Source organism: Bombina bombina, chromosome 6 (assembly GCF_027579735.1).
Source record: "Bombina bombina isolate aBomBom1 chromosome 6, aBomBom1.pri, whole genome shotgun sequence".
Taxonomy (NCBI): Eukaryota; Metazoa; Chordata; class Amphibia; order Anura; family Bombinatoridae; genus Bombina; species Bombina bombina.
This window is the reverse complement of record NC_069504.1, coordinates 316337958-316353923: the sequence shown is the minus strand read 5'-3', so window position 1 is coordinate 316353923 and position 15966 is coordinate 316337958. Positions and strand designations below refer to the sequence as shown.

At 33.9% G+C, this 15966-nt stretch overlaps 1 protein-coding gene across 1 annotated transcript in view; it reads left to right on the top strand.

Moving 5' to 3' along the window:
• PTPRQ (protein tyrosine phosphatase receptor type Q) overlaps positions 1 to 15966 on the top strand; it is a 538955-nt gene that overhangs the window by 477277 nt on the left and 45712 nt on the right. Inside the window, 2 exon segments of the mRNA XM_053719240.1 lie at positions 11008 to 11034; positions 11443 to 11524. Coding sequence (XP_053575215.1) covers positions 11008 to 11034; positions 11443 to 11524 — 109 coding nt within the window.

Below are 15966 nucleotides of genomic sequence, written 5' to 3'. Positions count from 1 at the left end.
TTCATCTAGCCATCTACCCAGATCATTAATGTACAATTTTGAATTCACAGAATTATTTTTGTTTGCACATTTACAAATATGATCTCTTAATTTCTGCATTTTTTTTATCATGCATGTCACACACTGTTGATTTAGGGGATGCAAGGTGCATAAATGTTTCCTCCTTTGAGTGTTTCTGTGGGTGTATGTGTTTATGTCTTTGTGCTTTGATTTGTGTCTCTATAAGTGTGTATGTATTTTTTTTCTGTTGGTATCTCTGCGAGGGTGGGTGTGTATATCTTTGTGCATTTTCTGTGGATGTCTGTGAGGGTGTGTGCATATGTTTTTGAGCTTTTTCTATGGGTGTCTCTGTGAGGGTGGGCATGTGTTTGTCTTTGTGTATTTTCTCTGGATGCCTCTGTGAGGGTGGGTGTGTATGTCTGTGTTTTCTGTGGATGTCTATGTGAGGGTGTGTGTGTGTGTGTGTGTGTGTATGTATGTCTGTGTTTTCTATGGATGTCTCTGTGAGGGTGTGTATTTTCTGTGGATGTCTCTGTGAGGGTGTGTATTTTCTGTGGATGTCTCAGTGAGGGTGTGTATGTATGTCTTTATGTGTTTTCTGTGGGTGTCTCTGTGTGTGTGTGTGTGTATGTCTTTGTGTGTTTTCTGAGGCTGTCTCTGTTGGTGTTTCCTTGGGTGTATGTGCAAGTTTGAGTTTGTGTGTGGGTGTCCATTGTATGTTCCTTTTTAGGACATTTTGACCTTACTACTGATTATTCACATCTTTCTACAGACTTTGAGACTTATGAGACCTTTCCGGAAGTCACCAATCTACCATTTAACCTTTAAATTATTGTTTAGGCAGTTCAGGGCCCTTCCTTTCAGCCACTGTAAAGCTGTTGTCATCATTTAGTTGGCATCTTCCTTTGCAAAAAGATAATCAGAACTCCATATTTTGTTTTCTAAATCTCCTTTTTTTACAAATCTGTAGTTTACCTCATTACTTGTCAGGGCAATGTAAACAAGTGCTAAGTGTCTGTTTGGGTGTCTGTGTCTGAGTTTCTTTGCGTGTTTGCTAGAGTGTCTGTATGTGAATCCTTATGTGTGAGTGTGTGTGTGTGTTTCAGTGTATGTTTCTACCTTTACAACATTTCCAAGTTTAAATAGACAATTAAGAATAAAGTGCATATACGTTTTAGTCACTTGGTCAAAAATTGCACATGTCAAAGGAGGGGGGGGGCCTGATCAATGGTTAAGTCAGGGGCCCCAAAATTTCTAGTGGCGGCCCTGACTATCATTTATTTGTATAGTGCTAATCTGTAGCGTTGGTAAATAATGTAAGTTTTTTAAAAATCATTTAGGCCTAAAGCATTTTTATTGTTTACAATTTCTTTACAACATTTGTGGGACCCAGAAATTCTATTTCAAATAATTCAGATAGAGCATACAATTTAAAACAACTTTCCAATTTACTTATATTAACAGATTTGCTTCATTCTCAGCAATGTACTGCTGAGAACTGGATGAACACATCAGGTGAGCCAATGGCATGAGGCATTTATGTCCAGCCATCAGTCACCAGCTAGCTCCCAGTAGTGCATTGGTGCTCTTGTGCCTACCTATATATACTTTTCAACAAAGGATATCAAAAGGACAAAACAAATTGCATAATATAATTAAATTTGGAAGCTGTTTAAAATAACATGGTCTGTCTGAATCATAAAAGTTTAAATTTGGACTTTACTGTCCATTTAAATATTTTCTTATTGAAATATATGAATACAGTTCCACACATAGTATAAAACATATAGTAGACCCATTATTCATATGTTGTTACAAATTTAAATCTAGAGGTTAAATTACAATTTTAGTTGGTTACTTCAATTCTATGTTACTCAAATACTACATGGGATTGCTCAGATTTTAAACCTTTAATTTTCCACTATAATATCAAATGTTTTGAGTCATATATCAAATAAAAAGAAGATAAAATGCGTTTTTAGAAGCAGAAACTATTTGTTCTGAAAAACAGAAATATTTGGTCATCAAAGCATAACATTTGATAAGCTTTAAAAATTTGCTTAGAGAAATAATACTAATAAAGTTTAGAAAAGTTTTAACTTTTTCAAAAACTGATCTTACCATGCTTTAGAAATTAGAAATATCCCCATAGCATTGCTACAGAACAGAACAAATATTGGATTGATAAGCATTTATCTTTCTTTGTTGGTAAACTTAAAAGGTATTAAGTGACTTGTCGAATTCTATTCAAGAAACATCATCTGAACATGTCAGCCCTGCTTGTAGGCCACCTATGTCAAGAGGTCATTTTTATCGCCCTATAGCTTTGAATCATTGACTTCAATAACATCTGACAGAGCAAGGTTAATTTGAGGAATGATGAGCACTTTAGGCTGTTTTTTTTTTTTTCAAACAAGTTTCTTCTCTAAGATTTATCTTATAGAACTTTACAAGAAAAGACAACTTGAAGCAAAACATGCATCCAAATACATTTAACTTGCACCTTTATTAATATTCTTTTACTTACCAATGTAAAAAAAATGCAGACGTTTAGCATGCCAATTGTAGCGTGTTTTTAAGGCATGAATTTAATAATGAACTAGAATAACTATAATAAACTATTCTAATGTATTTTAGTTCTATAAATAAGAATAACTGAATATTATATTGCATTTGCTAATGAGGATTTACAGGTGTATTTTAAGGTCTAAAGTACTAAATCTAATACCAGCTTGATCCTGTGAAACACACCATTAGATATTCATCGTTTTAATTTCAGCTATAAGCGTACAAACAAAAGGTACAGTCAATAAAACAACATACCAGAAATGTACTTGTTAAGAATTTCATAGAAATCTAATAATTTGATTTTTTTTTCTGGTATCTTATAATTCTGTATATGGAATAATGAGCAGTTAAATTACAAACACACTTTTATGTTAATAGTAGTATTAGTTTATACTAGATTGTAATGGTGTATCTTAACCTCTTTCTAAGAAGTTGAATATGGATGGTGTACTTCTTCATCATATGAAACTTTTTTTTGTAATTTGCTTTTTTTGTAATTTCCTCCTAATGTTCTCTGTAGGGTTTGAAGTTTCTCTTTTTTCATATAGATACAGCAGATATTCTGGGCGGGCAATTTGTTTTGGTTCTGTACATGTGTGTACCCTTTGATAACCAGATTGCATTTTTTTTATTAATAATTCCATGAAATAGTTATAGAATAGTCTTCCCTTCACCTGGTAGCTTCAGACCTATTATAAGAATTATTGATTACTCTATTTTTTTCTTTTACTTGTTCTTTTCCTTTTATAGTATTTTTGTTTCTTAGATTTTTTTAATTATTATTTTTTCCAACTCAGTGGTAAATTGTTTTCACTTTGGCTCAGTTAATATTTGGCATGGAAGGATAAAAATGTTGTAGTCCATATATTGATCTTTTGCTTCCGTTGTCATAAGCTCAGTTCCTCCTCTGGATAAGTATGACATTTATTTTTTTATTTCAGAAATGTATATTAATGCTATTTTCTTGAAACATACTAAGCCTATTGCTTTTTTTTTCAAATTTTTGGATCACATGATTTCTGAAATCAAGTAAATCATTAAGTTACATCTGCTTGGATTGTTGGGGAAGATTGGTATGCTGGTCATCTGACTCTTCATCAAGAATACCCAACATTTGCTACTTTGGTCCTTCAAGTCTAAATGGTATAATTCATAGAGATCACTTCTGCTCCATGACAAACTTCCCAAGCTTTATCGTACTGAGTTTTTATGTTTGCTGAATAAATATCCCAAACTTGAGTTTTTCTCTGCTGAAGATTTTTTGGTTCCCAAAACTCTATATAATGCAAGATAAAGTCTAATCCTTGTTTTCTTTGAGACAAAAAAGAAAACAAAGCCATCCTCTAGCTATGTAGGGCATTTAAAACTTCTGAAGTAAAGCATGCAGGACTATCCAGGGGCGTTGTTGCGGGTAACTCAGCTTAGGCACTATAAGAATCTCTATTGTATTTCTGGCTGAAGCTAAAAAGGGCAATAATTATTTTGCTGCTACAAATGTTTCTAAAAGAATTCTTTGGTTACATCACTGATCAGCTGATTCCGGACCCAAATCCAACATGTGTAGTCTTTCTCTATACAAGTAACACTTTTGGTAATAAAGAACATGTTCCCATCTCAGGGAAAGATCCTCAATCATCAAGATTAAGTCCTTACTTTTTCAAACAGAACTCCCTTCAGTCATTCTCTACAAGGCATAAAAATAGCATATTTCAATTAGAATAAGTTGATCTAAGATAGAGCCTTTCCAGGTTCCTTTGATAGGCTTCTACATGTATTTTTTTTTTTTCTGGAAATCCTCAGATTAGTGAACTCTCAACATTCTCCAATTAAGTACAATATCACAATTAATATGATTCTTTAAAAAATATTCTTTCTATGAATTTCAATAACTGTAACATCTTCCACACTATTTCTCACTTATTTTGGAATATAATTCTTCATTATCCTCTTTTAAAAAAATTGGACTTGTGTTCTAGTTCAGACTCTTTATTGTGAGGAAGGTCTCGAGGTTTGTAAAGTTTTTACATATCCACAAATTCTAAATGTAATAACCTCTTTAGTCCTTAGAAATTTAACCATAGCACCACTTGATTATAGATTGCTTTAATGGCTCAGTTTATTAATGACTAGAGTATATTCCTGAATTTATGGTTTCCTTGTTAAAATGAAACCCTGGATCAAAAGCACACTCTTCTGTCTAAAAGTTTTACAGAGGGGGAAATGCCCAAGATGAAGTTGTCACTTTCAGTCTAAGCCATATTATCACAATTCCACCAAATGTTTAGTTCTAACCAACAGTATCTATGCTGTCACTAAACTTTCTCTCTATAAATAAAATAGCGATATAAAAGTTTTGTTTATACTGTGAGTAATAGCTTCTTGAATCTAAAATGTGAGAGATAAACATTATAGCGCACTATTAAAATGTTATTTTCTACCTATTAATAAGGGTATTATGGTGATAACTTAGTCATGTAATAGCCCAAAGTCTCACCAATCTTTCAAAAAAGTCAACATCTACTCAATAAACAAATATTTCCTATATTTGAACCTAATATTTTAATATTTTGAATCAGTATTTTTCTTAAAAAAAAGAAAAATCTTTGAGTTACATCAAATAAATATATATATATTTTTAATGAATCTTTATTTCCAGATATTCTTCATTTTTCTTTAGACGCAAGGACATATATGTCATCCAGTAAGTTGCTATTCTAAAGAAGAAAGTGTGTTCCTATATAATTTTTTATATATATATGTGTTCAAATTAGCCAGTGTTTCCATTCAGTACTTCACAAGATGGAAACACAAGGCAAGAACATTTATAATTATAGTATATGGTTAAGAATACAACAAAGATTGTTTCAAAAGTACAACTTGAACACCAAAGATTGTATCTGTAAGCCTTCATTAGCCTTCACCATATACTATACTAATTTCTTCTAAATGTTCTAAATCTCTAATAATTGTTATTCTACTCATGGACATCCACAGACATGTTTCTGGGGAGAGGGGGGGCATAAAAGAATAAAATGCTCCAATATATGCAGCAGGAGAAAATTATTTGTTGCACACATGTTGTATATAAAAAAAATGATAACATCAAAAAAGTGATTTAAAGCAGTGGTTATGCTTTGATATAAAGTGCAAAATTTCAAGGGAGGGGTGTTTAGCCCCATCTTGCCCCCCCCCCCTCCAGATTCCTATGATTTCACTACATGGTCAATGTTATCATGGTGTTTGATAAGTGTATATGTAAGTTAAGAATAATGTATGTAATGCTTGGTTAGTTTCTTAAGAAAATGCAGTTTTTGTATGTGTCTCTAATAGAAAGCATTGTTCAAGAACAGACATTCCTATTATAAAAACAAACTGTATTTTTACAATAATTTCAGATTCAAAAATTGGTACAAAAGTATATAAATACAAATAATTCATAATTGCTCACCTTGAAGATTGGTACAGCCTCCCTCAGTCTTTCCACAACTGCTCCATGAAACTTGGTGCCTAGTGGGGGCTAGCAAGTTCCCTAGTGGCTTACAAAAATAAAACAGAGAAAAGCAGTGTTTTATCAAATGCTAGTGTGTAACTCCAGAAAAATAACTCACTCACATGTAAGGCTTAAATTGATCTGCTTATCTAAGGCACACTCTGGTCCTCCACTTAGGATGAACATTTAAAAAAACTAGAAAAGTCATTTAAAAATCTTCTCTAACGTAAAATACAGAAGATCTTCTCTATGTGCCGTAAGAATAAAAAAAGCTTTCATATTTTTACAAAAACTTTAAAAATATGATACGGCAAAGCCCAACATGTTTCTGAAGCCCAAGACATAGTTTTCAAATACACTAAAAAGATAATATAAAGTTGTATAAGACCTTACTTAAAACTTCAAATTTAAACTCTGAATCGCACAAAATTTAAACTATGTTAAAAAAAGTATACAAAAAAAAAACCTTACCTTGTTATATATAATGTTAACAGTTGTAACATTTTAATATTGGAATATTAACATTCGAATATTACGTCTGTGGGAATTAAAATTCAAATATAATATTCAACTTTTAATATATGTTCTTTATTTAAAGGGAAACATGAGAGTCTAAGGAAACAAAATAGTTATTTTTCTATCCTTTTTCACCGAGCTTGTTCCTAAGTGGTCTATTATTGATTTATTCTGGATTTCTAATAATCTTTCTTTTCTTCTTGCATGCATTCAGTTCTGAAAAACTAGAATAACATTAAAGAGACATTAAACCCAAAAACATTTTCTTTCATGATTCAAATAGGGAATTCTATTTTAAACCACATTCCAATTTACTACCATTATTTAATTTGCTTCCTTCTTTAGGTATCCTTTGTTGCAGAAATATGAATGCACATGGGTGAGCCAATAACACAAGGCATCTATTTGCAGCCAATCAGCAGCGCCTGAGCCTATTTAGATATGCTTTTCAACAAAGGATATCAGAAGAATTAAGCAAATTAGATAATAGAAGTAATTTGGAAAGTTGTTTAAAATTGAAAAACATTTTCATGTTTCATGTCTCTTTAATATTATATTTCACCCCGTTTGTGTTTATTATATTCATATCTTATGTGCCATTTTTCTTCTTTTTTTCTAAATAGTAGTATTATTCATATTCATATTAAATTAATTAATTGTTTAATATAGTTGTATATAGGTCTCTCTCTTTAATTCTCTATCTCTTTGACTCATGTAGGGGGTTTAGCATTTTGAAGTGATTTTGTAATGGAGGGGCTGCATGGTGAGGTCTTTTGGATGGTGGGAGTTTGAGGGGAATCTTGTAGGGGTGTTCCTTTAGTTGAAGGAAGGGTATTATGGTTTAGGGCATTGATTTTTAACCTTTTTTTTGCTGTGGCACACTTTTTTACATTAAAAAATCCTGTGGCACACCACCATCCCAAAATTTAAAAAAAAAATCACATATTGTAGCCTAATACAGCATATATATATATGTATTGTGCTGTTATGCCATTCCTCCTACAAACTACCCCTGCACTGGGAGTAAAAAACAAGCAAAGTTTAAAAAATATGTCACACTGTTGTCAGTCTGCCGTGGCACACCTGAGGATCTCTCACGGCACACTAGTGTGCCACGGCACACTGGTTGAAAAACACTGGTTTAGGGGATCATGTAGGTGTCCGGACAAGGCTAGTGCTCATGGTTAGAGTTATTAGGTTTATAAAATAAACTGATATAGTGCAAAGGAGCAGTTTATTTATTTTTTTCTTCACTATATCCTTATAAACACTTTTTTTCTCATGTAGTGAATACTGATAGGCTTTAGCGTTTCAATCTTCAGGAAAGTATGTCTTGCCCTTCTGATTTTTAGAAGGTGAGATGCTTGGATGAGACTAGAATTTCTTACCTTAAACTTAGTGAGTTTGATGACAGGTTTGAGAAAAGTCAAACAGCAGTAGTTTACCCCCCCATGGTTATCAAAAAAAGGCTCTTAATGAGCTCATAGTCAACATTACGTTTAGCCAATTCAGAGATAAACATTTATTGAGAACACACTTATGCTTGTCCTAATGAGCTTTAGTAAATATTGAGTGGTGTCTGTAGGTGTTCTGCTGGTCTGCATGTAAGATCAGTGGCAGTGCATGCTTTGTTGTCTATGCCCTCAAAATCTGTGTAGTTCTTTGACTTTAACATCTAAAGTTCTGTATCTTTTTACTCATCTTGTATTTTGTGTGTGTTTGCAGTGATTGTTAAAACTTGCTTTTTGTGGGTGTTTTTTTTTTACTTTGCACTTTTTAGCTTTAAGTTTACCATTTTGAAACTGAGAGGGAACTTGCTATTTATATTAGCATGTGACATGCATCAGTTTTGCCTACAAAAATGCGTAACTTCTTTCTTTGTATGTGTGAACTGTAATTTGAGTTCAATCCAGACTTTTGCTAGACTTAGAAAACCCAGACATGAAACTGTATCCCACACATTGGGTATCCAAAGTTAAAACTAGTTCATAGCCTTAAAAAAGCTAATACATTTAAAGCTATCAAAATGTAGGATTTGGCAACATATATCCATAAATTTGATTTGTAGTATATATGGTTGAAATTGAATTAAACCAATGTTCCATATGTAGACACATTTGTTAGTCTGCATCAATTCAGTCAAAAATTATTTAGTCAAGGTGTAAGATGTTATATTCTGTTTTAACTAATGTCTGTCTTGTCCTGTTCAAAATGTTTTGGATGGGAAAAACATACACTAACACTATTTAACCTATACCCCCAGTTTATATATATGTATCTGTGTTTGTGTGTAGACAGATCTATCTGCCTATATATAGAGAGTAGTAAATCATTGTAACCAGGCTGAATAGTTTAGTTTCCAGTCATATAGAGCCCTACTTAAAACTAAAATAAATATGCGTTTGGTAGAAGAAAAACACAAAACACAGCAACTTCATAAAAGTTGTGGATCGATTCTTCCCAAAATGTCTAACACACTGTATGGTTTGAGTACACATGTAATTACTTTATTTTTTAAACTTTGTAGAAAAGGTTCATTTGAACAGTGCTGTTTTAATTCTTTTTAAACTTAAAGGGACATGAAACCCAATTTTTTTCATTCATGATTTAGAAAGAGCATGTCATTTTAAACAACTTTCTAATTTACTTCTATTATCTAATTTGATTCATTCTCTTGATATCACTTGCTGAAAAGCATATCTAGATATGCTCAGTAGCTGCTGATTGGTTGCTGCACATAGAGGCCTTGTGTGATTGGCTCACACATGTGCATTGCTATTTCTTCAACAAATATCTAAAGAATTGAGCAAATTAGATAATAGAAGTAAATTGGAAAGTTGTTTAAAATTGCATGCCCTATCTGAATCATGAAAGTTCAATTTTGACTAGACTGTCCCTTTAATAAAGAATTGATGGGGTTCGGCATGTGATGTTTTACATTACTTAATATTGTATCGTGACGTGATTTAGCAGCATGTAGACTTTATCCATACAAGGGGCATGCTAATGCAAATGTTACATGCTCTAATTCATCAGCACATGTCATTTTTCCATTAATTACTTTATCTAATTATGGGATTAATCACAATCTATCGTTTGATCATTTTTGGCATAGTAGCTGCAAATCAGTTGTTTTCTAAGTTGACATGATCAAAGTCAGCCATTTTTATTGCTTATCAGTAGCACCATTTCATTATCGCCTCTGGCCCTATACTTAACATGCCAGTCCTATTTTGCTGATCACAATCAAAATTCATGTTTTTTAAATTATTTAATTCTAATGCTAAAAGAGTTTTAACTTCAGACAACACTTTTAAGCATATTATCAAGTACCCCAAGAAGTTTTGCAATGGAAATGATTTAATTTTTTTGCATGAACAAAATTCACATTAGAAAGCAAAGTCACAAACAGATATTAGCTCTACCTTCTTAATCAATTACAATTAAAAGGAAATTAATAATAAACTTTATTATACTAATAAGAATTAGCAGAATAAATAACCCAACATAAAGAAATGCCCACAATACTGATAATGCCCCTGTTCAAATCCCTTAAAAATACATACCTGTGGCTTTAGAGCAGGTTAACTGCACACGTCACTTAATTGCATCACTACACACTATTTAAAGGAATCAAACAACATACAGGTTGGATCACAAAATCAGTAGATTTACCAGGCAGATAATGATTTAATAATGTTTTCAGCAGGTAAAGATTTCCAGCTTCTGGGGTATTAAAGGGACAGTAAAGTCAAAATTAAACTTTTGTGATTCAGATAGAGCATGCAATTTTAAGCAACTTTCTAATTTACTTCTATTATCAATTTGTCTTTATTTTCTTGCTATCTTTATTTGAAAAAGCAAGAACATAAACTTAGGAGTCTGCCCATTTTTGGTTCAGCACCTGGGTAGCGCTTGCTGATTGGTGGTTACATTTAGATACCAATCAGCAAGCGCTACCCAGGTGCTGAACCAAAAATGGGCCGGCTCCTATGCTTACATTCCAGCTTTTTCAAATAAAGATACTAAGAGAATGACGAAAAATTGATAATAGGAGTAAATTAAAAAGTTGCTTAAAAGTGCACGCTCTTTCTGAATCATTAAATTTTGACTAGACTATCCCTTTAATGGCCAAAGCATTTTAGGAATGTGATCACTGGAAAAGCACACAGACTATGCCAAGGTTCAGAAATCGTTATTTATTGAAAACTAGCTCAAGATTGTGATCAACCCCCTTTGTTTAACCCCACAATGAGGTTAAACATATAAGTAAGATCCTACTCAAAAACTGAAAGCATTGCCATTTCAGAATTACCTATGTGCTTAACCCAGTTATCTGGATCAAAAACACATTTGCATTAGACTGTCCCTTTAAATAACTGCATTCTGGCTGTGTTAATATTCAGTAACATTTAACACTATTTCTATTGCAGGCTGCTTAGTTATAGGAAATCACTCAAGTAAGTTGACAAAGGATATTTTTTTCCTGTGCCTGTGGATTTAGAAGTGTGATGAGTGTTAATGTGTGGTGCTTTTTTCATACATTTACTAGGACAACCTTCAACCTGAGAATAAATCATAAAAGCATGACTAATTGCCTGGTAACTGGAGAAATGCTTTGTCTCTCTCTGGGGTGAAACCTGCACGTCTGTGTTTTAGCTTGTGAAGTGATACGGGTTACTGTATTTAAACTTCTTATTCGAGAGAAACCATGTAATTCTAAGCCTGAGTTCATTCCAATAGCTATGTGATATATAGAAATAAAAGTATACATTCTTTATATGCAAATTCAAGTTTCTACACATTAGTAAACAACTAATAACAAATTCTAATTTATGCCTCAGAATTGTTTTTTTTTTCACTTTTAGGCCTATAAGCAAGAAAGGATTTCTTCAGCACATTGAAGAGCTCTGTACAAATAACAACCTGAAGTTTCAGGAAGAATTTTCGGTATGTTACTAACAGTTGTCACAACATCGCAAGACCTCCAGTAATTTTGATGTGTCACATTTCATGTTCATTTTAAGCATCTGAGACTAAAAAGGACTGGTGCCTTGATAATCAATACCCAATTACCGCATTAATTGTTTCGATTGTAAGGCTACACGGATATAAGGGTTTACAAGTTAATTTGCTACCAAGAATAGTTTGACATGTGTTTTTGCCGAGATTCATGTTCTTATGAAAAAAATCTTTTTATAGGATTTATGTAAAAATAAATTAACACAGTGACATTCAGCTACACCGACATCTTTGGTATTTGCATTGCTTCTGTATTTTCATACTGCCTGATTCACATGTGCTTATTCCTTGATTAGAAAGAATATGAAGAAAGTCAACAGATCTTTTATGTTGTATACCAGTGCTGTTAAAGTTTGTATAAGAAGTGTTGTGACAAACTCATATTCACTTATATACCAGTGGGCCAGATCCATTCAAATAACTATGGGACAGATTACAAGTGACGCGCTAATTTTGTTGTTATCTCTCGTGAGTTGTGAGTGCTAACTGAGCTTAACGTAAACAATTAACTCTGTTGGGTTAGCTCTGGTATTATTACAAGCTGAAAGTAAAATGTTAGTGTCTAAGCGAAAGACTCAGGTGCGCTAACTTCAGGACTTCAAATATTGCATCCAAAAACCTTTTCCTTTTATCGTTTGTGCGCTAACCCGAAACTGCACTAGATCAACAGCGCTAATGTTTTTTTCCCTTTAAAATATATATTTTTATACATTTATATATATATCTTTTTATATATATATATATATATATATATATATATATATCTTTTTATATATATATAAATATATGTGTGTGTGCGTGAATATATACAGAACAGATATAGATATATATATTTTGTATATAGTGGAAAAGGAAAGCGCACTCCAATGGGAATCTTTTTCAAAATAGTCACTTTATTGTTATTACAATAAAGTGACTATTTTAAAAAAGATTCCCATTGGAGCGTGCTTTCCTTTTCCGCTGTTTACAGCCTTTGCTGCACCCTGGGTTGTTGCTTTTTACGTCTGGAGTGCGGTCTGTTTTGCTATATATTTTGTGTATATATATATATATATATAAATATCTATTTCAATATAAGAAAATTTTTCTCAAGTGAAGAATATAGGAATTTAAAGTATTTGTATTCAAAACACTTTAAAACATAATAAAATGTATTAAAATTATATTGCATATTTCAAGGTCAAGGACCCAAAAGTATACATACAGTACACGCGCACATATGTGTGTGTGTGTGTATATATATATATATATATATATATATATATATATATATATATATATATATATATATATGTGTGTGTGTTTATATGTATGTATGTGTGCACATACATCTTTACACATACAGGGAGTGCAGAATTATTAGGCAAGTTGTATTTTTGAGGATTAATTTTATTATTGAACAACAACCATGTTCTCAATGAACCCAAAAAACTCATTAATATCAAAGCTGAATATTTTTGGAAGTAGTTTTTAGTTTGTTTTTAGTTTTAGCTATTTTAGGGGGATATCTGTGTGTGCAGGTGACTATTACTGTGCATAATTATTAGGCAACTTAACAAAAAACAAATATATACCCATTTCAATTATTTATTTTTACCAGTGAAACCAATAGAACATCTCAACATTCACAAATATACATTTCTGACATTCAAAAACAAAACAAAAACAAATCAGTGACCAATATAGCCACCTTTCTTTGCAAGGACACTCAAAAGCCTGCCATCCATGGATTCTGTCAGTGTTTTGATCTGTTCACCATCAACATTGCGTGCAGCAGCAACCACAGCCTCCCAGACACTGTTCAGAGAGGTGTACTGTTTTCCCTCCTTGTAAATCTCACATTTGATGATGGACCACAGGTTCTCAATGGGGTTCAGATCAGGTGAACAAGGAGGCCATGTCATTAGATTTTCTTCTTTTATACCCTTTCTTGCCAGCCACGCTGTGGAGTACTTGGACGCGAGTGATGGAGCATTGTCCTGCAAGAAAATCATGTTTTTCTTGAAGGATGCAGACTTCTTCCTGTACCACTGCTTGAAGAAGGTGTCTTCCAGAAACTGGCAGTAGGACTGGGAGTTGAGCTTGACTCCATCCTCAACCCGAAAAGGCCCCACAAGCTCATCATTGATGATACCAGCCCAAACCAGTACTCCACCTCCACCTTGCTGGCGTCTGAGTCGGACTGGAGCTCTCTGCCCTTTACCAATCCAGCCACGGGCCCATCCATCTGGCCCATCAAGACTCACTCTCATTTCATCAGTCCATAAAACCTTAGAAAAATCAGTCTTGAGATATTTCTTGGCCCAGTCTTGACGTTTCAGCTTGTGTGTCTTGTTCAGTGGTGGTCGTCTTTCAGCCTTTCTTACCTTGGCCATGTCTCTGAGTATTGCACACCTTGTGCTTTTGGGCACTCCAGTGATGTTGCAGCTCTGAAATATGGCCAAACTGGTGGCAAGTGGCATCTTGGCAGCTGCACGCTTGACTTTTCTCAGTTCATGGGCAGTTATTTTGCGCCTTGGTTTTTCCACACACTTCTTGTGACCCTGTTGACTATTTTGAATGAAACGCTTGATTGTTCGATGATCACGCTTCAGAAGCTTTGCAATTTTAAGAGTGCTGCATCCCTCTGCAAGATATCTCACTATTTTTGACTTTTCTGAGCCTGTCAAGTCCTTCTTTTGACCCATTTTGCCAAAGGAAAGGAAGTTGCCTAATAATTATGCACACCTGATATAGGGTGTTGATGTCATTAGACCACACCCCTTCTCATTACAGAGATGCACATCACCTAATATGCTTAATTGGTAGTAGGCTTTCGAGCCTATACAGCTTGGAGTAAGACAACATGCATAAAGAGGATGATGTGGTCAAAATACTCATTTGCCTAATAATTCTGCACTCCCTGTAAAAACACCTAAATACACATGTACACATATATGAGGGACTCAGGGGGGTATTTAAGATACACTTATGGGGGTGTGTGTTATGCTTGTCCTGGGTGACTTGTTTCATGTGACCAAGGCCTCCTGGTTGGGGCCGAAACGTTATGTCTTTTCTACAATAAAAGGTTATATTCATTACCTCTGGTGCTGTTTTTTTTGCTGCTGTGGATACTGTGGGATTTACACCGGATCCTGGTCTACATGCTGCTTATCTTCTATATATATCTTCTTTTTTCCACTTTGGGAGTTTGGCTATACAGCCGTTTGCAGATTTAATATGTCCTGATGAAGGCTCGGATTGGAGCCGAAACGTCGACCATTCTTTGTTGATGTACGAATAAAGTCACTGTATTTGAATTTACAAATCCTGAGAGTGCCCTTCTTGATACCGATTTTTATATATATATATATATATATATATATATATATATATATATATATATATATATATATCTAGCAATAGCAGTCAACCCCCTAAGGGGAAGAAAAACGCTTCACTCTCCGGTCTTTGAAAAAACAGTAAAAGCCTTTAATCAATCTTCAAAGGAAATCAGTAGAAAGAGGTCATCCCAAACGTTTCGATACCTGCTGGTATCTTTCTCAATGGGTTAAGACAAAATCCTGTGTCCCAAAGAGCTCCTGCAATCCATGGTTTATTGCTATATATATATATATATATATATATATATATATATATATATATATATATACAGTGGGGCAAAAAAAGTATTTAGTCAGCCACCAATTGTGCAAGTTCTCCCACTTAAGAAGATGAGAGAGGCCTGTAATTTTCATCATAGGTATACCTCAACTGAGAGACAAAATGTGGAAACAAATTCAGACAATCACATTGTCTGATTTGGAAATAATTTATTTGCATATTATGGTGGAAAATAAGTATTTGGTCACCTACAAACAAGCAAGATTTCTGGCTCTCACAGACCTGTATCTTCTTCTTTAAGAGGCTCCTCTGTCCTCCACTCATTACCTAAATTAATGGCACCTGTTTGAACTTGTTATCAGTAAAAAAAAAACACCTGTCCACAACCTCAAACAGTCACACTCCAAACTCCACTATGGTGAAGACCAAAGAGCTGTCGAAGGACACCAGAAACAAAATTGTAGACCTGCACCAGGCTGGGAAGACTGAATCTGCAATAGGCAAGCAGCTTGGTGTGAAGAAATCAACTGTAAGAGCAATAATTAGAAAATGGAAGACATACAAGACCACTGATAATCTCCCTCGATCTGGGGCTCCACGCAAGATCTCACCCTGTGGGGTCAAAATGATCACAAGAACGATGAGCAAACATTCCAGAACCACATGGGGGGACCTAGTGAACGACCTGCAGAGAGCTGGGACCAACGTAACAAAGGCTACCATCAGTAACACACTACGTCGCCAGGGACTCAGACCCTGCAGTGCCA